At 44.0% G+C, this 26312-nt stretch overlaps 1 protein-coding gene across 3 annotated transcripts in view; it reads left to right on the top strand.

Moving 5' to 3' along the window:
* The window catches only part of PDE10A (phosphodiesterase 10A), a 244064-nt gene that overhangs the window by 175449 nt on the left and 42303 nt on the right, over positions 1-26312 (top strand). For all 3 annotated transcript variants that reach the window (XM_058678443.1, XM_058679547.1, XM_058679001.1), the window contains exons 13-15: positions 1251-1437; positions 23962-24104; positions 25250-25333. In XM_058678443.1, coding sequence (XP_058534426.1) covers positions 1251-1437; positions 23962-24104; positions 25250-25333 — 414 coding nt within the window. The remainder of the gene's footprint in view (positions 1-1250; positions 1438-23961; positions 24105-25249; positions 25334-26312) is intronic.

Genomic DNA, 26312 nt, shown 5'->3' on the forward strand with positions numbered 1-26312 from the left:
TCCAGGCCATAAAAAGGGATCTGAATTGAAAGTGGATCAGCCAGAACTCAAAACAGCACCCATATGGGATGCTGGTGCCATGGTAAGGAGGGTTAGCTTGTTGAGCTATCACGGCAACCCTGATAAATTCATTTTTTTTTCCAGTTCATGGTGAAAGACTGCTATACTTAGTAAAAAATTATATAATTCTGAAGCTGCCATGTCTGCCCAGGTTGTAGCTGTCAAGTATGCTAGCACAAGTTACTTGATTTTTCGGAGGCTCAGCTTTCCCATCTGGAAAATGTGTATGATCATGTCACTTTTGTAAGTTTTCCACTATTGCAGATGATCTCTGTGAAAGCTTTGGGAAACATTGTCCACGCACAGGAGGGATTCACTGCATCACAGCTGCCACTGACAGTTATCACAGCCGTATAGCAGGAAGGCTTAGGAAGATTTGTTTTATTTTGACTCTTCTTTGAGTAACTGGAAGCCAGATCGTATCATCTGGTTTTAATAAATCTTCTGAAATGGAAACCCTCAAGACGGATGCTGTTAGGTTACAGCATTTCCGCTATTTTGACAGCAGTGTGAGTTACTTCAACTATTTGGTTTATTTAACCAAAAGAAGCATAGACAATAAGAAGATTTTTATGTATTTTGTTAACTCATGTGAAATACATGCAACTCAGGGAAACACAGCTACATTCTAGTAACATTTTAGCAATAAACCATGTATGAATATATTGAATGAATATATCAGAAAAAGCTAACTTGTAATTTCACTTCTTTAAATTCTTCCTATTTCTTATCATGGAAATGTTAAAACAAAACACTTCTGGGTGCTACCTTGCCCCCCAAATTTAAAAGGTAAAAGTTCCATTAAAATTATTTATAATAGGCCCAAGCACAGTGGCTCAGTTGCCTAATCCTGTCCCTTCAAGCACTGGAATCTCATGGGGGCTGGTTTGTGGAGGAGGACCAAAGCCTTGGGACCCTACGGCCACATGGGAGACCTGGAAGAGGCTCGTGGCTTTGGATCAGCTGAGCCTCGGCCATTGCCGCCACGTGGGGAGTGAAGCAGCAGATGGAAAATCTTTCAGTTTCTCCTCCTCTCTATAAATCTGCCTTCCCAATGAAAATAAGTAAGTCTTAAAAAAAGAGATTCCTAATAGAAGCATGCAAACTACCGACCCAAGTTGACACTGGCGATTGGACGCGCTGTCTGTGTTGCCCATCGTTTATTGTTGGGCGCTTTGGTTTCTCCACAGAGAAGTGGACTTGTACACGGGCTACACCACACGCAACATCCTGTGCATGCCCATCGTGAGCCGAGGCAGCGTGATCGGCGTGGTGCAGATGCTGAACAAAACCAGTGGCACTGCCTTCTCCAAGACGGACGAGAACAACTTCAAGATGTTTGCTGTCTTTTGTGCTCTAGCCTTGCACTGTGCTAATGTGAGTGCCCCTCCTACGCACCTGCTCTGTGGCGCAAGTTCGTGGAAAGCCTTGCACATATGGAAAATCTTTAAAGGCATAAGGATTCCTGGTTGTACATTTTTTAGGACACACCCTGGCACAAAAGGTCACAATATCCCAATATCTTACATTTATGTTAAGGTGTGAAGTGTTAAAAAAATATACTGGCATTTAAGCATCAGGCTTGGATGTCACAGTTTGCTCTGCGATGAAGAGGCCAAGTGGTGCTCACACTCAGTGGTTTCTCATGTGTGTTACGTTTGGCTGGTGTTTTACCGCAACATCGGAAAGCTGTGTCTTGGTGAGATTGTGTGGACTAGACAGAGCCCTTGCAGTGACCAGTGGGTGAAAAATAACCCCCCACTCCCTCTCCTCTCACTGTGTGACTCTGAGACTTGTACCCACTGATCATGTCTTCAGGTACACCTGTTGACACACACACAGGAAGCTTGGATTTGAGGGTTTGTTTTTCGTCACAGACACATTTTCCCTTATTTTGCTGTTTGTCCAAGTAGGAAGCCATGTCAGTGAGCTCTGTATGAATGCTTCTCTCAGACACCTGCTTTGAACCTGTTTTGTACAAGTTGCAAATATGAGAGACGCTTCTTCCCTGGGTTCCCCCTCTGCTTTTTTGGAAACACCACTTGCTGTTGTCCATGTGTTCTTTTGATTGGCTCACAGACTTATCACGGGGTGAGGCAATACCCACGTGCCGTTTGAATACTGTGTGACTATCCAGCCAACTCCTCCTTTCTTCCTCCTAGAGCCTGTGTGTGTTCACGCCCCCTGGGTTGAAGGAAGGCAGGCCCCGGCTCATCCCCACTGGGCCCATCACCCAGGGCACGACCATCTCTGCAAACGCAGGAATGAAACATTTAATATTTCGAGCTCTGAAGAGTTCTGCAGTTAGGGGAAATAGTCTAGCACAACATGAGTGGGTGCAGCTGTGACCAGTGTTGTATATAACAAGTTAAACCTCTGCCGGAAGTGCCCGCATCCCATGTGCAGGCTAGGCTGAGCCCTGACTGCTCTGCTTCTGCCCAGGCTCCCCATGGGTCTGGGAAAGCAGCAGAAGATGGCCGTTTGGACCCCTGCACCCATCTGGGTGGACCTGAGTGAGGCTCCTGGTCCCTGGCTTGAGCCTGGCCAAGCCTTGGTTGTTGTGGCCATCTGAGGAGTGAACCAGTGGATGGAAAGTACGCCTTTCTTCTCTGTCTCCTAATGCCTGTGTGTCTATCTTTCTCTTTCCATCTCTCTCCTCTCTGTAATTCTGGGTTTCAAATAAATACATCTGTAGACATTTTTTTAAATGGAAGAACCACCCCAATAATTTAGAAAAAAATTCTACTTGGGGAATAGAGCTCAGATACTCAGAAGCAACCTGTAGCTGACGGAAACAAGCTACCCAAAATGGGCCAGCGTGTTAAGCTGCCGCCTGAAGTGCTAGCGTATCACCCGAGTATCAACTTGAGTCCTAGGTACTCCAGTTCCAAACCAGTTCCCTGTGAGTGTGCCTGGGAAGGCAGCACGTGCTGGGACCCCACGACGGAATTCCAGATTCCCAGGGTTGGCCTTTGTAGCCATTTCTCCCCCTCAGCACCTGTCTTTTCCTCAGCCTCTCTTTCTCACTCTGTCTTGCAGATAAATCTGTTTTTTTTTCTTTGTTTAAGTCTGAAAACATTTTTTTTAGCTAACTGTAGACAACCATTTTATAATTTACGGAAGTTGTGTTTAGTGGGAGTGCCCATCTTTCCTTCCTGCAGTATTTATTTAGACTTAATTCATCAGAGATTAACTAACTCAACTGCCAAAGGTGCTTCAGGCTTTGGCAAGATCTACATATCTCTCACATGGACTTCTTTATTTAAAAAAAAATTAACCATTTTACTAAAATCTAATGTATGTAAGTGTAAAGACAAGTGAGGGGTTTGTTCCCTCAGCATGTCGGCAACAACAAAAAGAACAACAAGACATCATTACTGGTGTCCAGGTGCTCACCTTCCTCCTGGCCGCCACCCATTTTTAGTGCAGGGAACAGAGAATGTATTGTTATTTACGCAGTAAGATTTAGTGAAATAGTGTTGTTTATAAGTGAATACCAAATGATAGCACATTCTCACAATGTGTAGTCTCACTCAGTACATTTATTTGCACAAGTGAGTGAGTGATATTTTTCCTTCTGGGTCTGGCTTATTTTATTTAGGTTCATAACTTATAATCCTATCCTTTTATTGGAAATATTAGGATTTCATTGTCTTTTTTTTTTAAGATTTTATTTTTTATTACAGCCAGATATACAGAGAGGAGGAGAGACAGAGAGGAAGATCCTCCGTCCGATGATTCACTCCCCAAGTGAGCCGCAACGGGCCGATGTGCGCCGATCCAATGCCGGGAACCAGGAACCTCTTCCAGGTCTCCCACGCGGGTTCAGTGTCCCAATGCATTGGGCCGTCCTCAGCTGCTTTCCCAGGCCACAAGCAGGGAGCTGGATGGGAAGTGGAGCTACTGGGATTAGAACTGGCGCCCATATGGGATCCCGGGGCGTTCAAGGCGAGGACTTTAGCCGCTAGGCCACGCCGCCGGGCCCGATTTCATTGTCTTTTACAAATGAGAAATAACTCCACCATGCATACATACCACAGTATGTACTTATCAACTGATGAACAACCAGGTTGATTTCAGTATCTTAGCTGTTATGAATTGAGCATCTGTGAACTTGGGAATGGAGTGGGGATGTCTATTTCATATGCTGGCCTCACTTCCTATGGATATATTCTCAGGGATATAGCAGTTGGGTCATGTGTCACATCTGTTCTTAATGTTCTGAGGAATCCCCATGCTGTTTGACATAATGTCATACCCATTGGCATGCCTATCAACAATGTATTAGGATACCTTTTTCCCACAACCTCATAGGCATTTGTTATTTTTGATTTTTGATTAATAACCATTCTCCCTGGAGTGAGGTGAAATCATTGGGTTTTTATTTACATATATTTGATGGCTTGTGATTATGAGCTTTTTTTTTTTCATGTTTTACTCCCCAAATGGCCACAATGCCTTGAGCCAGAGCCAGTCCAAAACCAGAGGCCCGGAGCTTCTTCCGAGTCTCCATGTGGGTGCAGGATCCCAAGGCTTTAGCCCATCCTCAGCTGCTTTCCCAGGCCACAGTAGGGAGCTGGAGGGGAAGCCAGGACATGAACCAGCATCCATATAAGATCCTGGCACCTGCAAGGCGAGGATTTAGCCACTGAGCCATTGTGCCATTATATTTTTGTTCCCTTGTGAGTTGATTTTTGTACAGGTTAAAACTGGAAACTCTTATTTCGGACTTGTGCATGTAGAAATCCAGTTAGCTACCCCTTCGTTAAATTAATATCTGGGTTTTTGTTCTGCTCCATTGGTGTCCATGTTTTTTTCTGCCTGAGTACCAGCGTATTTTGATTGTAACAGCCCTATAATAATTCTTGAAATCTTGTTATGATACCCCACTCTTTGCTTTTATTGTTTAAGATTGCTTTGACTAGTCAGGGTCTTTTGCATTTCATATGAACTTTAGGAGTTCTGTGAGGAATGTCTTAGGTATTTTGATTGAAATTATATTCAACTATAAATTGCTTTGAGCAACATGCAAATTTTGATAATGTTAATTCTTCTAATCCATGAACTTGGAAGATTGTTCCGTTATTTAAATCTTCTATTTTTTTCATTAATGTTTCATAACTTTCATTGTAGATATTTTTTACAACTTTGGTTAAATGTATCCCCTGATACTTAAATTGTTTCTACAGCTTTTGTGGATTTCCATATTCTAAATTTTATGAAAATATTAGAAAACATTATTAGACTTCATTAACAAAGATATTTTAATACCTATGTTATTACAACAGTTTAATAGGAAAATTTTGAAATGTATCAAGGGAAAAAAATCTCATTGTTCGATAAGAATATATGTGAAAGCTAAGACTATGGAAATGAATGCTGTGTAGTGGTCATAACCCACGAAGGTCAGGGTCTGGGACTGCAATCCTGGGCATCACTGTGGTTCTCACGATGTTTTCTGGAGTGGTTGGCTTTGCTATGCTGAGTCTTCATTTCCAAGTATTGCATGAAGATTAGGAGTGACACCTGGTGTCCTACACTGTGCCAAGCAGTCAATCAAATAAGTAGGTTCCCTACCTTCCACTTAAGGTTCTATTTCTAGGGAACATATCTGAAGTATTCATAAATTCATAAATATAAGAAGAGTTTGGGTAATATGAAGTACCTTCTAATTGTTGACTTCTGGTCAGATTAAGTTGATTGATCCTGGTAAATTCGACCTATTGACAATGTTAAACGCTTGTGTTCTTAGTTGGAGTGTGACGATCATCTTCTGATACTGAACGTGATGACATCATGGCGTGCTGTGTTATTGGCACGCTGCGTGGTCTTGTAAGAGCCCATCCAAGACGCGTGGCACATGGTCACATCAACACTCACTGTGCCTTTTGCTGTCCTTCAGTGCACTGTCGTGTGTGTTACATCCGGAACACATCTCATCTCTTTTATTGAGCTGCAGGTAGCTGAAAGTAAAATATTTGTTTTCATTTTTTATTCAAAAGGCAGAGAGAAAGCAAATCTTTACCATCTGGTTTAGTCCTCTGGTGCTCACAACGGCCGAGGAAGAGTGAGGCTGAACCCAGGAGGCTAGAACTCAGTCCCGGTTTCTCACGTGCTTGTCAGGAGCGAGTACTTGAGTCATTGTGCTCCACCTTTCCAGGCAGATGAGCAGGGAGCCAAGCTGGGACTCCTGAGAGCTAGGACTGCAACCAGGGATTCCTCCCACTATGAGAGACAGGCATCCCGGGTGGCTGTGCCCCACCCGGGCACCAAGTGTTGAGTATCTTTTCGATAACAGTAGGTGGATTAAGTTGGTTATGTTATGAGCAGCTGTTATTTCACGAAACCTTATTAAGTCACAGATGTTGCCTGGACACTTTCAAAATAAGAACTTGTTTAGTCTCACTACCATCCTACGAGTGAGGTTATCACCACTTTACACATACATGGAATTTAAAAGATTTCTCTAAGGCCTCATGGCAAGCATGTGGTAGAACCAAAGTTCAGTACATGTAGACAGACCCCAGAGCTTCCTAAGTGGACTGCGTCTAAATTGACACTATTCCTTCCTAAGTTTGCTCACAGGAAACTTGGGTTTTAAATTTTAAGTCTTTTACATTTTATATATCAAATAGGAAGTAGATGATACATAAGAAGGGTGTGTCAGCATCCTAAAGAGTCAGAATCAGTAAGTATGGAAAGAAATATGCATACCTTTATTAGGGGACGGCACGTGTGGACATGGACACTCAGGGGTTCTGGGAACCTGTATAAATTCCAAGTAGTGAGGCTCAGTCCAAGCCCAAAGGCCTCAGAACTGGGTGCGCTGATGAGGTAGCTCTCCCAGTCCCAAGGTGGGAGGCCTGAGAACACCAGGAAGCAGGCTGGGGCAAGTCCTAGATTCTTCTCATCACCAAGGGAGAGGGACACTTGCTTTTGTTTTTGCCAAGTGTTTGTTTTCCTGTTGGGCCCCCAGCAGTTACTGTGATGTCCACCCACCATGGGGAGGACAGTGCACTGATGGACGTACCAGTTTCTCTCAGCAACACTTTCACAGACAGACCCAGAAATGACACTTTATCAACTAACTGTGTGTCCACTACTCAGGGAAGTTTGCACGTAAAATGAATGATTGTAGGGGGTCTAACTTTACCAGAAGTGAGTGAAGAGGTTTAGACAACATCGTCATAAACAAAGTACTAGACATGGTAGAAGGTAGGATTGATAAAGTTGTTCAGAGTAGAATGATAGAAATCTGAACACTATTGATGCACTTGGAAGAATCGTGTGCATTAAATTTGCAGTGGAGATAACAAGTTGAGTGTTGAGTAGAACATGTATGTATTGTATGTCCCAAACGATGGTGGGTGTTTCTTAGAAACATCTAAAAGATATATATTTTTGTTAATGAGTTGAATGACAAAGAAACATCCTGGAATTCATCTACCTCTTTATTAGTAGTATCAAATTACTTTCCTTGTTTAATATCTTTACTTTGTTTGTGACTAACGCTTCTTAGACTCTGTGTTCTGTTGTATGGATCTTTCCACTATGGACAGCTCCAAACCAACACGGCGTACTGACTGTGGGGCTCTCATAGGGCATAAACTGCCCTAATAAAATGCCAGCTGCCTTTTCCCCTCTTGGCAGAGCTGGGCTTGCTACACTGTTGTTCCTGTCTCCCAAGAGCACGTGCCTTGTCCACACCCCAGTGCCTGTGACTGATAACCCATCAAATAGTCGGTTTTAGAAACACACGAGTGTCTCTTCTGGTTGAGCAGGGAACTTAACTTCTCAACTGTTGTAGATCAAACAGGTATGCAAAATGAAAAAAGAGCTAACGTCTTTCTATTTCCATTAGTTATTTATAGTGGAGTGAATAAGGTGAATTACTTGCTAGTGCCCTAGAATATATTCTACTGTTAATACTAAAAATGCTTTAAGCAAATAGAAGATGAATATCCATAATAGTTGCCAAAGTAACTATTTTCCCTGTAAGTGTAAAGCAATTAACTTTATTTTGTGATTAGTGTTAAATACTAAATGAACTAACAAAAGCAAATGGTAAATTTAAAATTGTATTCAGTGTATAAATTTCTACATAAAAATAATAATATAGATTAATTCTAATCACAGACTGTAAGCTTATAAAATGGCAAATAATCCTCATAGGATATTTGTCAGATTTATGTGAAATAATCGTGCAGAATAGTGTTAATGGTTGGAGAAGCATGTTACTTTACAATCTAACAAAGTTACTTATATCAGCAACTTTGCTCTAGGCTTACCCTGAACTGCAAGTCATACCAGATTACAGCGAATGGAAAGGAAGCTGCATTTGGTCATTCCATTTCCTGTAGGAATTTACAGGATCATGTATCATGATCAGAGTGAAAATCAAGCCGTTACTTCCACATTCCCAATTGTTAACAGCTGGTTTGGAATTTCAGCTGGACTTGTGTGGTCCAGAGAGGAGAGTCCACTTCTGTGACAGCAGTGAGCCAAGTGCACCTTAAACAGTTGCCTGAACGTACCTCCCCAACCCCAACCCTATCTCGATAGAGGCCTCAGCTGGCTCGTCCTTATCCCACCATCTCTAGGAAAACATGCTTCAAATACTGCTATCCTAAAAAAAGATAATCATTCCAAAAACATGTTTTCCTTTATCGTGAGGTATTCCCTTCAGTGCCATTTCTGAAGATAACCTAAAATTCCAGGCTACTCTTTCTGCCCAAGAAATGGTATTGCTGACAAAATTGAGCTGTGTGGGCTCAATGACAAGAGTTACATGTCCACTGGCAGCCACCAACCTTCCTAATTCCTGAAACCAAGCTTTCTTCCTGTTCCCCTAATAACAAAATCCAACACTTATAAGGTCATACCAGCCAGTGGCCAGAAAGAGCAGTGTAAATGCTCATTTAAGTTGCATCCAGATTTCACGGAAAGATTTCACAGGAAGAGAACAAGTGCTGTGTGAGAGACAAGCGAACTCTGAGTCCTTAAGCATTGTCTCTGTGTTAAGCAGTTAGGCAGACTGTACAAGGGCTGTCCCCCAAGGACTTCAGTTTTTTTTTTTTTTTTGAGGGGGTGGGGAGGGGACCAGAGAAACACAAGATACTTGTTACTGTGTTTTTCTGAAGTTCCAAAAGCAGTGAGTTGGGATTATTTAGACCTGTAAGAACAGAATGGAAAGAGTTTTATGGGATGGTGTACTTAAGAAGGTATATGGAAAGTTCTCTTGCCTGTGCTGGTGTAACCCAAGCCGAGGAGAGGGGAAGAAATAACTAAGGAATAATTGTGGAAAGCTAGAAAGACAACAGCTATAGCGAGAATGAAGAGGGCGGCGGAGGGGGTGGGTGGCACAGATGGATGCCTGACAAGAGGGCTTTGGCTGGTGGGAGGCTGAAAATGGAGCAGGGTGTCATGTACAGTATCATGGATAGCAGAGGGTCTGTCACTGGATTCTGTAAGCCATGAGAGGTACAGGCACTTCAGAGCAGGGCAAGTGTTCTGGAAAGAATATTTGTAAGATCAGTCATCTTTCCAACATGCTGGGCAGCAGGAGGATGAATGCATAAACATCTGGGCAAGAATCAACGTAGGATGATGGCAAGAACAGTTTGTCAGACATCCAGGAAGTGGGATCTTGATCTGGATTGGTCCATCCCATCCACTTCCATCCAGGACAAGACAGAGCATTTGGATTTGGTGATGTGATCCTTGGCAACCTTTGGCAAAAATTCAGTCCCTTGGACAGAGATCAAAGTGAGTTTGTAGAAGTCGCAAAAAGAGTGACTGACTAGGTACTAGAAGCAGCAGTTCTTTTTATTATTATTATTATTATTCATTAATTACATTGTATTAGTTTCATAGGTACTGGGATTTCCCCCACGCCTCCCCACACCCTCCCCCCATGGTGGATTGCTCCACTCTGTTACATGACCACAGGTTAAGCTCAGTTGAGATTCCCTCACTGCAAGCACATACCAAACATAGAGTCCAGCATCTTACTGTCCAGCCTAGTTCAACGGAAGCAGCAGTTCTTGGAGAAGATGAGCAGTGCAGTGAGGAGCAGGAGAACTCTTGCTGTGGCTGAAGGAGAAGTACAGAAACGATATGTGTGTACATTGTTTTCTTTTTGAGCATCGTAGCCGTGTGGATGTGTCACAGATCCTGTAGGCCCTTGGTGGTGGACGTTTGAGGGGCTTCCGGTTTTGATGACTGCAGTCAAGTTGTAGTGGACAACTAGCTGGTGCAGAAGTCTGTGTGGCCACAGACGGTCGTTTTCCTGTGGTGAACACCTGCGCGCACCCTTGTAGATCAGAAGGTAGGCATGTGCTCACATGTTGGAGAAGGTGACAAATTGTTCTCCCGAGTCCTTTACCCTCCACACTCCTGAAATCGTCACCTGCGTTCCGGTTCCTCCACCTTTATCCTCTCAGCACCATCTTTGTTGAAGTGCCATGTTTTTTGCCTTTTATTTTGGCCGATTGTATTGATTTAATTTGGGTACTTTTATGTATGTTCTAGATATAAGTCATTTATCAAACATTTTATTTGTAGATATTTGCTCCAAGTCTTTGATTTGTCTGTTAATTATCTTAATAGATTATTTATAAGAATGCAAGTTTGTAATTCTGGAAAAATATTTGTATTCCCTTTTAAAAAATATCTTGCTGTAAGTATTGTATTGAGTCAGTATTTGCCTGGCTGAAGTTCACACAGTATTTCTCCTGTTTTACTCCAAAACTTACAGTTTAAGTTTTATGTTAAGGTCTATATCAAGTGAGTAAATATTAGTATAAAGTGCAAGGCAAGAAGCAATGTTTGTTGGTTTATGCTTTTGCATTGGATGTCTAATTCTACACTTAATGTTAGCTAAAAGGCTGAGCAGCGATGGGTATTTAATTATTCTGCCACCATTTTTGATTAGATGATCCATTCTCCATGCTCTTGCCTATGTACCCTTGTTAAAAATCAACCAACCTTGTATGTTAGGTCTATTTATACTCTGTTCTGTCGCATTGATCATTTTGTCTCTTGATAGCAGTATCACGCCGTTTTACTCTATGAGTGTTAGATTTAGACAGGATAATTCCTCTATATTCCTCACTTTTAAAGTTTTTTTTCAGCTATTCTAAGCCTTTTGTATTTCTGTGTAAATTTTAGAATTCATTTGTCAATTCGTACAGAAAGGCGTACAGTGATTTTAACTCTGTCTTGACTGGTGTTAAGTCACATTTAATTCCTGTTGTTTTATTCTGTTTGTGTCTTCATAGGTTTCAAATATGATTACTTTCAATTTTAGAACACTTTGTGTGTGGGGCTGACATTGTGGTGCTGCAGGTTAACTTCAGATGCTGCCATCCTATAGGGGCCCTGGTAAGCACTGACTCAAGTCCCGACTGCTCCACTTGTGATCCAGCTCTCTGCTGGTGCACCTGGAAAAGCAGTGCAGGATGGCTCAGTCCTTAGGCCCCGCCCTCTGTGTAGAAGCCCTGTGGGGAGTTCTGGACTTCAGTCCCAGCTGCCATGGCCCTGTGAGGAGTGAACAACAGAAGATTCATTCTCTCTCTCTCTCTCTCTTCTTCCTCTCTCCTTCTCTCCTTCCCTCCCTCCCTCCCTCCCTCCCTCCCTCCCTCGGTGTGGGTGGGTGTCTCTCATTCTCTCTGTGTAACTCTGCTTTTCAAATAATGCAGTTGAGACAGAGGGAGAGATGCATCACCCACCTCTTACACCCTCTCTGGTTCATTTCTTGATATCTATGAAAACCAGGGCTGCGCCAGGCTGAAGCCACAAGTCCATACCTCTATTTAGTCTCCCTTCTGGGTAACAGGGCCCTAAGCACTCAAGCCCATAATTACTGCCTCCCAAGATGCCCCAGCTTGAATATAACTCAGGAGCAGAGCAGCCAGGACTTGAACTGACACTGTTATGGATGTGGGCATCACACATGGTAGCTTATCCAGCTGTGCCACAACGCCAATCCCTAACTTGGATTATTGAAAGCATCATATAGCAGGTTGTGCTTTATTATTAACATTTTTTTTATGACACAGTTTAGTAGGTACCGGGGTCTCCCCTTCTCATCCCTAAGTTCCCTCCCCTCCCCTCTCCTCCAGTTTTGCAATGGGTGTCGTTCTGTCCTGTCCAGCAGGACAGTCAACAGGGGTCACAACCAACCTAGGAGAGAATGGGGGACAAGAGACACAAAGAACAAACAGCAAGACAGGTTGTCTGATCAAGCTGACCAAATTTTTATTTTTCACACAAGCTTTATACTCGGCAAAACAGGATCTATGGGTGAGGGGAAGGAAGAAGCAAGGTCTGGGATGTGGTTTCCCAGCTCTTTCTGGATAGCTATCTCTAAAAGCTCCTTATGCTGGCAAGAAGTGGACATGGTTTCACAACTCTTTCTGGGTAGCTATTTCCCAAACCCCCTTATGCTCACAAGAGGATGCTGGCAGGTAGGCCTGAGCCAACCGCCTGTCATGAGCACCAAGGGTGGTCAGAGCAGGGTGGGTTGCTAGATGACTTGTAAACCACAGGGTGTCTTAAAACTTGGTTTCTCTTGCACTTTGCTAGCTGGTACTTTCCACTGACCTAGATCTATACTCAAAAATGGCTTCAGTATGGCTATATTATACGGCTCCCAACATCTCCCCCTTTTCTCTAATATAATAGCAAAAGCGGCGAAAGGCAAAGTGTTCGTCGAGGCAAGATAAGCATCGCCTGTCTTAGGTTCATTCTGAGGGACCCTCAACTCTTACCCGTCTCTGGGTAGCCCTGCCAGTCATCCAGAGCTCCCTGTCTTAGGTTGGCGGGGTATCAGAAAGGTCCCCGTCATCGGCTAAACACTTACCAGAAAAGGGCCTTATGACAATTCATAGCTGGAGTATATATCTCCTGGCAATGCTGCCATGAGTGACAGCCTTGCCTGGAAATACTTGTCCCAGCCGTGAAGGGCCACATCATATTAGATGAACTGATTTGAAGACTGGAGCCGCACATTGCAACGTGGGGGATCATCACTCAGGCAGTCAAAATCCTCCATGCACAATCTATCCTCTAAGGCTAGGTGATGGGAATGCACCTGAATTGGTTTTGAAGCCAGATTATCAACTTGTTGTTTTATCAAATTGGTGATTTTTGTAAATGCCCAAGGACCAAAAGAAATTAAAAGCAATAATCCAACCCGGGGTCCTAAAATGGCAGGCAACAAGGTAGCTAGCCAGGGAGAGGAGGAAAACCAATTTTTATACCAACTCTCCTCTTTCTCTCTCTTTCTTTCATTTTTCAAGACCTTAGCGGACTTTTTTCATGCTTTCTTTATGCCTGTTTTATCCACATAAAAACAACGTTCCTCTTTAAGGGCGGCGCAAAGGCCTCCTTGTTGGAGAAAAAGTAAGTCTAAACCACGGCGATTCTGTAACACAACTTCAGCTAGGGAGGAAAGAGAATCTGCTAAATCATCAATACGCTGTTGTAAACGCTGTGCATCTTCATCAACGGTTACACGCAATTCAGTCTAGCAATTTGGGGAAAGAACGAGGGAGGAAATGCCAGTGCTGGCGCCAGCGGTGCCAAGCCCCAAAGGAGCAGAAATGGTAAGGGCGGTAATTGGCTCACACTTGGAGCGGGAGGGGGAAGCGGGATTGGATTCCCATAACTGCAGTAATTCTTCAGAGGCATAGTAGGATAAGCGAGGAACTAACTGAACTAAAAAACTAAACTCCTTACAATATGAAAAAATCTGATAAAAAAGGCAGGGGTGAGGCCATCGGTGCAGACCCACCAAGCATCACTAGGGGGAAGAAGAAACTGGAAATGAGCTTCTGGGGTAAAGGTGGTATTACACAAATAGGAAAAGGAATCTAAATGGGGGTAACTATGGGAGGTAATCAAGCAAAGACCTAAACCAACAACCTGGGTTAAAGACGTACCGGACCAATCTTCGCTGGTCCACCTACAAGAGGAAGAGGAATTGGAATAATAAAAAAAAAACAGTCAAAGCAATACCTTCATAAAATGGGGGACGGGCATTTGTAGAAAGCCAACAGTCTTTCATAAACTCAGGTGAGGATTCATGAACCGTCAAGGCAGTTTGATTGACCAAGGTTAGAATGAGATTTTCAGGAAGAAGGGCAGAGGGATTAGGATGTGGGGAAGGCAACGAAGGAAGGAGCGGGGAGGGAGAAGTGGAAGATGGGGTAGGTTGAGGGGTTGAGGGAGGAATGGGAGGTCGGATAGGAGGTCGGGTACAGGGGGATTATATGCTAACACATTATTTGGTCCAATATTGGCTGGATGTTCGGCATTAACAGACTCTTTTAACAATTTTTTTGTTATGTTTTATTGATACATTGCATTATGTGACACTGTCTCATAGGCTCTGGGATTCCCCCAGCCCCTCCCCGTACCCTCCCCCCATGGTGGATTCCTCCACCTTGTTGCAGTATTACAGCTCAAATTCAGTCAAGATTCTTTCATTGCAAGCATAGAGTCCAGCATCTTATTGTGCAGATAAATTCACCGGTTTCTTGGGGAGACCATCTCTGGTCTGAAGGCAGAGCTGGCAGAATATCATCCCGATCGATTAAAAGCACAGCATAACATCAACATCAATTTACAACAATATGGAATTAACTGACATGGTATTGAGTAACCAAGATGTTAAAAAATGCAAGTTCTTAACCACATCCTGTGACTACTTCACTGACATTTCAATTTTAGTTTATACTCAATTATCAATAATTTGATGGAAAACAATACACCCGTATCTGTCCCTGATTGATACAACCTGAGTCCCCAGTCACGGCCTCTCATCCACAACTCCTCTCTATCTCTGTATGCTCTGGGAGTGAGGTGGATTTCTAGGGGGAGACACCAACCTCTTGTGACAGGATTATTTGATTTACAAATTGCAGAACTTTGGGTGGAGTATATGGGATTCACAGAAACACCATAGGGCACGGGAACGGAGGGGATTTCCACAGTGGGGTGACTAAAATTCTTTCTCACAGTTATTAAGTCCCGTTCTCCTGGGGGCCAGTTGCGAAGCCAGTAGGCAGTACCCGTATTTTCACATCCCCAAGCAGCACAGAAGTAGTCAGCAGAACCGCCACACTGGTGGAGTAGGCGGCGGCCGCGAAGACTCCCTGGGCACACGTGAAAGTCAATGTCTTGAAGAAGATTTCACCACTGGAAATTGCTGCACCCTGGGGTGTGTGGCTGGTTAGGCAGTTCTGGAACCGCAGAAAGTCCAAGGAGAGTTTTAAGACCCCATGGATTGTTGGCTCCAAGGGCGGGCTTACACAAGTCCAGGGTGAAGACTTCTGGCCACCACATGCGGGGAGTGATCTGAGATGTTGCCCAAATGACGCTGTGCCGTTCGGAGAGTACGACCCAAGTATAGTTCCATGGCTGATGAGGATTATGTGGCTGGGGCCTGAGGTTGATGGCAGTTGTTGGTGATCATTGGATCGGACTCCACAGGCTCCACAGGCTCCACAGGCGTAGGAGCAGCATCATCTGGGAAAGGAGAAGAAGGTGTCTCAGAGAGGGAGCAGTGCTCCTCTCTGGACGGTGGTGAGGTAACGGCTCTAAGAAGCCGCTCTGGTAGCCAGCATGGTTCTGCATTTTCTCTGTCCTACACGCAGGCGGAGCCTCGTCCCCAGATAACCACTGGGTCTGGTCCTTTCCATGCTCCTGTGAGCATGTTCCTAAAGCATGTGAATTCCTCATGCTAAAGCATGTGAATCCTGGGTTGTGGAATGCCAATGTCGATCAGCAGCAGATCAATTATTGTTATCTAGGGTTAAAAAATTTATAATAAAAAGGGCATGATTCAATCTGTTCCTGGGGGTAGGTTTCACAGATAAATCTGTGGAGAGTTCTAACTTCTTGAGCATGTTTTTTAAGGTTTGGTGTGTCCTTTCAATAATTCCTTGTCCTTGTGGGTTATAAGGAATGCCAGTAACATGTTTAATTCCTAGTTGAGAGCAGAATTGTTGGAATTTAGCTCCTGTATATCCTGGGCCATTATCAGTTTCAATGCTGTTAGGCTTGCCCATAATTGACATACTTTGTAGCATGTGGGTAATAACATCTTTGGAAGCTTCTCCAGTTAGCGCTGTTGCATGGATAAATTCACTCTAGGTGTCCACTGTTACATGGACATGTTTGAGTCTGCCAAAGGATGGAAAATGTGTGACATCTATCTGCCATCTATCATTTGGAATTAAACCTCGGGGATTAACTCCTAAATGAGGTACTGGAGAAAATTGGGCACAGGAGTTACAATTTTTGACAATTTCTGTAGCCTGTTAACGTAATCTTAAACATCTGGCGAAGTGTGAGCGCATTCAAGTGATGTAAGGCATGCGCTCGGTGAGCCTCGGACACAGAGGGATTTAGGGTTAGGAAAACTAGCCGTGTGGCAGCTTTGGCTTGGGCATTGCCTTCAGCTAAGGGTCCTTTGAGTCCTGTATGGGCTCTCAAATACCCCATAAAAAAGGGATCTCTCCTCTCTCTAATTAAGGATTGTATCTGAAGAAAAAGCTGGAAAGTTGTAGAGGTGGTTTTAATATATGGAGCTGTCTCTAACAAAGGAACGGACCGGGCTGTATAAGCACTATGTGTATATAAATTAAAAGTGGCTGTTGGAAAGCTTTTAAAGACCTGAAGCACAGCAAACAATTCATCTAATTGAGCAGATACATAAGGGGATTTTATTGGGAAAGATTGGCCTTGAACGACGTAAGCAGCTGTTCCACTTGAGGAGCCATCTGTAAAAATTGTAATTCCTTCTTTCAGGGGCTATGACAAGTAACTTTGGGGAAAACAAAGGAATGATTTCTCACAAAATGTATCAGGAATCATTAGGATAATGATTACCTGTTATGCCAGCAAAGGACTCACAGCTGACACCCCAATCATTGTTTACTTGGAGTAACCAATCTACTTGTTCCGTGGTGTAAGGCACAATTATAATATCTGGATATTTTCCAAAATATTGTATGGCCAATTTTCTTGCCTTTAAAATTAAGGCAGCTACAAGGGAATAATAGGTGGCAAGAACCTTGGCTGGTTTAGATTGTAGAGGCACCCACATTAGGGGTGTCCTGAGGGGATCCATTCATTCCCTTTTGCCAAAAAACTCCTAGAGGGGCCTGCGCCATGGCACACATGATAAAACTCAAGGGAAGATGGGGATCATACAGAAAAATGATTTGGGAGGAAATGGCATCACTTGCTGTGTTAATAGACTCACTTGCTGCTGGCGTAAGGGTGCAAGATGAAAAGGTATGAGGGTCTCCAATCAACAAATCATGAAGGGCCAAAAAAAATCTCAGGCGCAATTTTCAAATATGGCCTTAAAAATTGTAGACTGCCTAAAAGGGATTGAAAATCATGGAGGGTTTTCAGGGCAGACAAATCAAGGCTAATTTTGGGTGTATAAATTGTTCCCTGATTTAATTGATATCCTAAAAAATTGTAAGGGTCTTTAACTTAAACTTTTTGGGGGGCTACTGATAACCTATTGTTTTGAAAAACATGCAACATTTGTTCAAAACAAGAAAAGGCGGATGCCTTAGTGGGCGTTGCAATCAAAATATCATCCATAGAATGCAGAATATAAATTTCAGGCCATTTATTCCTTACCGGTTTAAGGGTTTGAGCAGCATGTTTCTGGGCTAGGGTAGGGCTGTTTGCCATGCCTTGAGGAAGGACTCGCCACTGATAGCGGTCCATGGGTCCGTGAAAATTTATCTGAAGGAGGCTAAAGGCAAAATGTAGGCAATCATCTGGATGCAGGGGAATGCTAAAGAAACAATCTTTAAGATCAATAATTATTTTAAATACATTGCTGGGTATTGCTATCGGGGCCAGAAGGCCAGGTTGTAGGGCTCCCATAGGCACCATGGCTTTATTAACCATTCTTAGATCTTGCAATAATCTCCACTTCCTGAATTTTTTCTTGATAACAAATATGGGAGTATTCCAGAGGGAAGAGGAGGGCTCAATGTGTCCTGCTGTGAGCTGTTCCTGCATCAGCTCTCTGGCTGCAATAAGTTTCTCTTGATTCAGCGGCCACTGATCAACCCAAACAGGCACACTAGTATTCCATGAGATCTTGTCAGCATGTCTGGATGGGGCACGATGAACAGTGGTTGCTAGGAAAAATTTTGTATACTTTCATCAAGTGATGTTGAAAAGCCTAAGCCTGTCTTATCAGATTTCTGTGTAACCTGTATAGGCTGTTTAATTCCTTGAGACTGTTTCCCTAGGCCCTGGCCAGGGAGAAAACCTTGTTCAAGCATCTGTTTTGTGATAACTTCATTAGGGCTGCTCATGATAACATTGATTTGAGAGAGAATATCTCTCCCCCAAAGATTAACAGGCAATTCTGAAACAACATGTGGTGTAACAATACCTGAATTCCCTTCTGGATCAGCCCAGGTCAAGGCTTGGGAGCTTACTAGGGGGCTATTATCCTGTCCGATGCATTGAAGATAGGTGACTGAGTTTGTCAAAGGCCAGGCCTTTGGCCAAAACTTTGAAGAAATGACTGTAGCATCAGTGCCAGAATCCAGAAGGCCTGTAAAGGCTTTGCCATTTAACTTAAGGGTCAGAGTTGGCCGAGTATGGGGAGAAATTTTATGTGCCCAAAATATCTCGGCTACGCCTGTCTCATTACTCTTTCGAGAGGTTTGATATTGAGGATTGGAAAATTTCGGGGAAAATGACAAAAGAATTAACTGTGCCAATGGAAAACATAGGGCAATAACTAAAGCTCCTTCAAAAGTTCTGGCGAGAACTTTTAACTCTCCAGTAAATGTTGGTTCAATTGAGGTAGGAATTATATGAAGGCCCTTATTTGCCAATGTAAATCATCCCACTATTAAGCCAAATGTATTGGGAGGAAGAGGGCCAAAAACACCTGTGGGTATAGCTTGTACGGCGTCCTCCAGTTTCAATATTGTGCTGGAGGAGAAACAGAGGTTCAATCCTGGGCTTTCTTTTGTGGCTCTCCATAAGTGGGAAACATATTTTCTGCCTGAGCTACTGGCTGTGGTGGGTAGGCGGTTTGAGATGGAATGAACCTCACGCCCCCAGGGTTCATCCGAGGCAAGGGGGCTGGGAGCTGCCCCCATTGGGAGTTTCCCAAATAGCAGGAAATGAGAGGGCAACCTTGAAGGTCTGTGCGAGAGCGGCATTCCCTAGCCCAATGGCGGCCCCTGCAGCAGCGAGGACATAACGTTGCTGGTAATCCTCTGGGGGCTGTCTGAGGAGGCCATTGGGGTCCAATAGGGCCTCTCTTTTGAGGGCATTCGCTCTGAAAATGACCAGGTTGCTTACAATTAAAGCAAGTCTTAGATGTATTAGCAACTCTTGTTTTTTGCAGCGCTGCGCCTATGGCAAGGGGATTACAATTAGGTCCTGAACAGAGGCGAACATACTCTGCCAAAGTCTTGCTACGATGGTGCTTAAGAATATCCTGGCAAGTGGCATTGGCCTTCTCAAATGCAAGCTGTGTAAGAGAAACTCATCTAGTTCCTGAGTGCCAAATAGATGTTCGGCTGCCTCGGTTAAACAGTTTATGAAGGAGCTATAGGGCTCATCTGGATCCTGTATGATTATAGTAAGTTTAGATGATGAACCCATTTTATCAGGCAATCTTTTCCAAGCCGTGAGACAAACCTGGTGGACTTGGGAAAGCAGACCAGTAGGATATTGCATTTGTGCTTCTGAGGTGTTAAAGGGCTCTTTTCCAGGCTTCGTCCAGCTGTCCAGTCCCCAGATGCAGGACGCTGACGATTTTTTGCCTCTATTTCCTGGGCTGCACCAGCTGCCTCCAACTTCCACAAAACAAAATCTCCAGAGAAAGAGGCTTTAGCTAGCTGCGTAAACTCCTTTGGTGTCAGCCAACTGTCAATATATGATTCCAATAGTGCCAAGGTAAAGGGGGCAGCTGGGTCATAGGTAGTAACTGCCGCTTCCAGTCTATCCAAAATCTTTACATCCAAGGGTTGATAAACATAGGGTGAGCGGAGTAAATGCTCTCGTGTCTGAATTCTGGCTCTCAGATCTCCTGCCCTGGTGCCCTGTTGGGTGTCTGGCTCATGGCTTTCTGACTGGACTTCTTCCTCTATGCTGCCCTCACTTATTTCTTCTATGCTCCTAGGTGGGCTCTGCTCATGTACCGGAGTAGAAGGGTCTCTAGGGATTCTAGCTCCACTACAGAGAGACAAAGGAAAGGCCAAGACTCTTGAAGTAGAAGCGCCTTTTGGCTCAGATTTAAGATTCGCCAATCTACTTTCTAAGACTTGCAACTTCTCTGTGAGCTCCACTTCCTCTTCTCTAGCCTCCACTATCTGGCGCAGAGAAGTGACTTTATCCATGGCCTCTTGAAGCCCCAAAACACCTGGGGGCTGGTTATAAGGCGGTGGGGGAGAGCATGATGGCATCTCTCTCTCCTCTGGGGCACTTGGCAGGGAGGCATTAATCAATGTTGGTGGGTGATGATATTGATCAAACTCATATCTGGCTGCCTCATCTTCTGGAGAAGCCTCCTCAGAAGGAGAGAGGCTGTCACGGGGAGGACCGCGGACAGTGGTGACAGACGGGTAAAGGCACTGTGGCTGTCTCTCTGGGAGCGCTCAGCTGCGGGGCGGGTCGTGGACGATCGGGGAGCTTGGTATGTGACTCTGCCTCAATGTCTATAATGACAGAAGACGGTGGAGATCCAGGAGCAGGTGAGGGGTGGGCGTGGGCAACCGAGAACGGCTTTCTCTGAGAGATCGCTTTCCCTCGGATGCTGAATTCTGCGAATCTGGACATTGAGACTTAACTTTCAAAATATCATAAATCAAAGTCCAATAATTAAAGGCAGTAACAGGAATTTTCTCAGGCCCCAAAACATCATCATAATCTTTAAAACAATCACTGACTTTAGCCAGGTTCTCTCATCAATAGAGCCTTCTTGTGGATACCATGGACAGACATTACCAACAAAATCTAAAAACTTCTTTAAATCCTTTTTCTTTACCCGAGTTCTTCGTGTCTTGAGTGAGGCCTTAACACCTTGCAAGAATAGTTCTTGCTGTGATAATGCTTGTCCCATCTTACCTTAACTCCGTAAGATTTGCGCCACAAATAGTTCCCAGCAGGCTGACCATGAAACTGCTCATCCAATGTTCAGTTCAACCCTCCGAGAGGTCTCTCCAGCAATGGTGCGCTGCGTTTTCTCTGTCGGTGGTCTGCAGGCCCCACGTTGGGTGCCAATAGTCCCGTCCAGCAGGACAGTCAACGGGGGTCACAACCAACCTAGGAGAGAATAGGGGACAAGAGACACAAAGAACGAACAGGTTGTCTGATCACGCTGACCAAATTTTTATTTTTCACACAAGCTTTATACTCGGCAAAACAGGATCTATGGGTGAGGGGAAGGAGGAAGCAAGGTCTGGGATATGGTTTCCCAGCTCTTTCTGGATAGCTATCTCTAAAAGCTCCTTATGCTGGCAAGAAGTGGACATGGTTTCACAACTCTTTCTGGGTAGCTATTTCCTAAACCCCCTTATGCTCACAAGAGGATGCTGGCAGGTAGGCCTGAGCCAACCGCCTGTCATGAGCACCAAGGGTGGTCAGAGCAGGATGGTTTGCTAGATGACTTGTAAACCGCAGGGTGTCTTAAAACTTGGTTTCTCTTGCACTTTGCTAGCTGGTACTTTCCACTGACCTAGATCTATACTCAAAAATGGCTTCAGTATGGCTGTATTATACGGCTCCCAGCATCGTTCATGAACTTTCGTAAGTCCATTATGCTGCCACTGGGGTGTCTTCCAACAATGTAGGCATGGACATTTTAGGGAGTCCAACATCCAACCATCAGGACATTATCAGCCATTTTGCAGTGAGTGCATCCCTGTACCACATGCATGGAGACACACATGTCTCTGTTTCCACCTATGAGCATACTCATTTCTGCCGTAGGTTGTGCTTTTTAATTCAACCTGGTAATCTACTTTAAATTTTGCAGTTTAGATCATTCACATCTCAGATTTAGGAGGATATCCATTGCGTTTCTGTGTTCTCCATGAGCTCTGCTAATTCTTCATTCCTGGTTGCTTTCTCTTTACCTGTAACTCTGCATGTCTTTATCATCCATCATGTTTTATGAAACTATTTTTAACTAATAAAAATCTTCTCATGAAGGATTTCATTGAGTTTTGCTGACTTTTAGACCCATCTTGATACTACATAAAAATATAACTGATTAGTTTGTGGATCACTGATTGATATCTAGCAAAATAAACATTTATTTCAATTTCAGCCAGAAAAATTATTGGTTGGGGAACGCAAATATCAGCATCATGTTTGATAACAGCCATTTGTATCTCAAAATTGTGGGCATTCCTTTTTGAATCAATTGAAAATCTCTAATTGGAAATCTAGGGTGTAATGTAAACTAAACTGAACTAAACCTCAAATCACTATCTTGAAAACTGTGGAAGTAGGAATTTGACAATCGGTATCTTATATTTAATTATGGTGCTTTCATTTGAAAATATATCATTTTCATTAAGGGAAAGATAATCTTATCAATAAATAAAATACTTAAAAATATATATACACATATATTATTTTCATTTGTATTTAGTTTCTGTCTTGGGATTATGACTTCGTGGTGATTGGGTCTCCCAACACTGTGCTGATGAACAGTTTCACTGTCTAACATCTTAGGGATGCACATGTTAGAAGACTTCAGGGTCATAATGAATTAGGGTTAATATTTGTAAAAGTTGCCATCTACTGTCTTAATTTTGGCACATCTAGTCCTGTTGATGTTATGAAAATAAATGAATATGGTATGATCTACAGAAAGTGAGATCTTACCAGAGCTCTTGAAAAAAACAAGCCAAATGTTAAGACCGCTTCTCACTGCCTTGCAACAGGTGTTTTCAGCTTTATTTCTCTCTAGAGGACCCTGCTGCTCCCCTGAAGGTTACAACCTTCCATCTGATTGTGTTGTGTTTGCTAATTCACAAGTGCGCACGTGCGTCAGTTCCCCCAGTCCCGGTACTTCTTTATCTGTCGTATTGACTTAGTTACTGGCTGGAGCACAGTTGCACACGAATCTGAGTTGAATAGGATGCTGAAATGAATGACCAATGAAAACCTGTTGGGCCCGGCGGCGTGGCCTAGTGGCTAAAGTCCTCGCCTTGAAAGCCCCGGGATCCCATATGGGCGCCGGTTCTAATCCCGGCAGCTCCACTTCCCATCCAGCTCCCTGCTTGTGGCCTGGGAAGGCAGTCGAGGACGGCCCAATGCATTGGGACACTGCACCCGCGTGGGAGGCCTGGAAGAGGTTCCAGGTTCCCGGCTTCTGATCGGCGCGCATCGGCCCGTTGCGGCTCACTTGGGGAGTGAATCATTGGACGGAAGATCTTCCTCTCTGTTTCTCCTCTGTGTATATCTGGCTGTAATAAAATGAATAAATCTTTAAAAAAAAAAAAAAAAGAAAACCTGTCCATTTTCCATTAACAACCCATTAACAGTCCCACTCTGTGCCCACGGTTGATGACTAAAATATGCAAATTTGTGTGATAAGTCTGAGCATGTTACTGTGGCATCAGCAAAACCCCAAAGCTATTACTTTAAAGAATAGGAAAAAAAAATAATCGATTAAACCAAGACTCAACTGTAATGGCAAAGGAAGTGGTGGATTATTCTTGAAGGAACTATTTCATATCTTCAGATTATATGCGTCCTCCATGTACTCGTAGATACAAAGCTTTGTTTCCACTGCAGCACTTCTGAACCATAACAGCCACACGACACCCATCAAGCATTCCTTCTGCTAGCTTTCCTGTTCTCATTTTCCTGTCTGCTTCCCAGATGTACCACAGGATCCGTCACTCGGAGTGCATCTACCGGGTGACCATGGAGAAGCTGTCCTACCACAGCATCTGCACGGCGGAGGAGTGGCAAGGCCTCATGCGTTTCACCCTGCCCGCGCGCCTCTGCAAGGAGATTGAACTGTGGGTGTCATGCTTTCCCAGCCTCTTTGGAGCAGGTGTTTGTGCTGCTGGACCCTACAGTGAGGCAGGCTAGAGGGGACAAGGAGCATGCCCGTATGCTATGTGGGCTTCCCTGTGCTGCTGTTGCCTTCCGATGGTTACCTGCAAGAGCAGTGTGCACTCAACGGTGCATTGAGTTGACCTAAATGCACGCATGTATTGGTACCCTGCTGCGTGCTCTACGCTGCAAAGTAATGGCATTGGATATTTTAACAACCACACGTCATAAAATTCTCATTGCTGTAGAAATTTAGACTTTCCAGCTAAACTGAAGAGTTTAGACATTAGTTAGACATTCATGCTTTGTTTCCCAGCCTTGTGCTGTTGTCTTTAAGTCACTGGTGTCTGGACCTGAGATACGGTGTGGGTCCATTCTTAGCACAAACCAGTACTTTCAACCACATTGGGAGTTGTCAGGAGTGATGCAGAATTGATATATGCCTCACAATTCTAGAAAGTAGGAGAGTACTTCCAAAATGTGTAGAAATGGACAGTTTATTTGTGCTCAGAATGATAGGGATGAATGCATGCGGGGTCTGGTAGGAAAACGGGGTTTGTGGTGACTGCATAGATTTTACAGTCTTACTCTAGTGAAGTGGACATGCCATTATTCCCTTTCTGAGCAAGTTTATAGAAGTACTGTCGTATGTACTGCACTGGTTTTCATAGTTGAATATTGGTAACTAAATTAACGTGTGAAAAATAGATGATAACTTTAGATGTTGACACTTATGAAATTTTTATCTTGGCTTAAAGATAGGAGACAGAACAATTTCACTGGGAGCTAATATTTCTGATGCCTTTTCTGCTTTATGAATGGATTGTGCAGTATATGTGTAATAGTCATGTTTTTGTACATTCTAATGCAAAATCCTAACCTTACATGTTATTTAACAGAAAACTAGTCAGTGACTTAACTAGTGGGCCACGCGTTGAAGGGAATAGATGGGATTTCCTGCTGGAATTCTCTGAGTACCAGAGATGAGACCGAGAGGACAGGCCAAGGATGGCTGAGCTCCCTCTGTCTCGAAGCTTCTTGATAGACAGTGGTCTGATCTGTCTTTGTGTGTTTGTCTGAACTCTGCCATGCCTTTTCTTGATTTCAGGTTCCACTTTGACATCGGTCCTTTTGAAAACATGTGGCCTGGGATTTTTGTCTACATGGTCCATCGATCCTGTGGGACTTCCTGGTAGGAATGACCAGAGCTCGTTCTCACCTGTTGAGCCGCACAGCTTGCCCCTCTCCAACCTTGCGTCACCATGTCTCTGCTTCTCGTTATCTTTAAATATGGACGCGTCTCGATTTTTCTCATGATTTCACTTGGCAATGGCTGGACTGTGCTTCCGCCCGTACGGAGTGCCTGTGGAGCTCCTCTGTTGCCTGAGGGTTTGCTCGTAGCCTAGTTAACAGCCACATGTCTAAGAGGCTATAGTGAAAATAGGTATTCCCACTGCTTTCTGCTCTGAAACTGAAAATGACAGAGATGCTCCCAGAGAGAAGTGCCTGGCTTAGAAGGTGTGTCTAGAACCCTGTGTGTAAACAGGGCGTTAGGTTGCAGCTTAGTGAGCACCTGTTAGAGTGGGAGGAGGCAGGCTCCCAGTGCAAGGTGCTTTGCTTCCTCAGTAAGCCCTGCCTTCTCTTACTGTGGATCCTCCACGGCCTTTCATGATTCCCTACTTAAATGTGCAAACTTAGAAGTTCAGGGAATGGCTTCTCTGAGCTCTGTTTACTCATTCAGGCATGAAGTGCCTTTCAGGAGCTCGTAGTTTCTGTAAGAATACATTGTCACTTGGGTTCTGTGTTTTTCTGTGGTTTTTTTGGATCCTGTGGATTTTTTCGAGCGGTGACATTGACAGTTTAGAAGTGGACACACAGTGGATAACTAACTTCCATTATTTCTTAAATACCCATGGAGAATTTGACCAATTGGTTCCTCACTGTTGTTACTAGATAGGCATTTGAAACTTTCCGTTTGGACTCCCCTTAGAGGGAAATCGCGCACCTAACCCCCAGGATTAGTGCCGGGCCACCGCATGCTGCGTCTCAGGCTTCCTGCCTGGTGCGGCAGTGACAATGGCAGAACTGATTCCATGCAGGGCCCAGGAAGAAGCTCTGAGTGAGACCCCGCGCTCAGGGGTGGGGCCGTGGGGGTGTCTCCAACAGGCAGG

This window comes from Ochotona princeps, chromosome 1 (assembly GCF_030435755.1).
Source record: "Ochotona princeps isolate mOchPri1 chromosome 1, mOchPri1.hap1, whole genome shotgun sequence".
NCBI classification, from domain to species: domain Eukaryota; kingdom Metazoa; phylum Chordata; class Mammalia; order Lagomorpha; family Ochotonidae; genus Ochotona; species Ochotona princeps.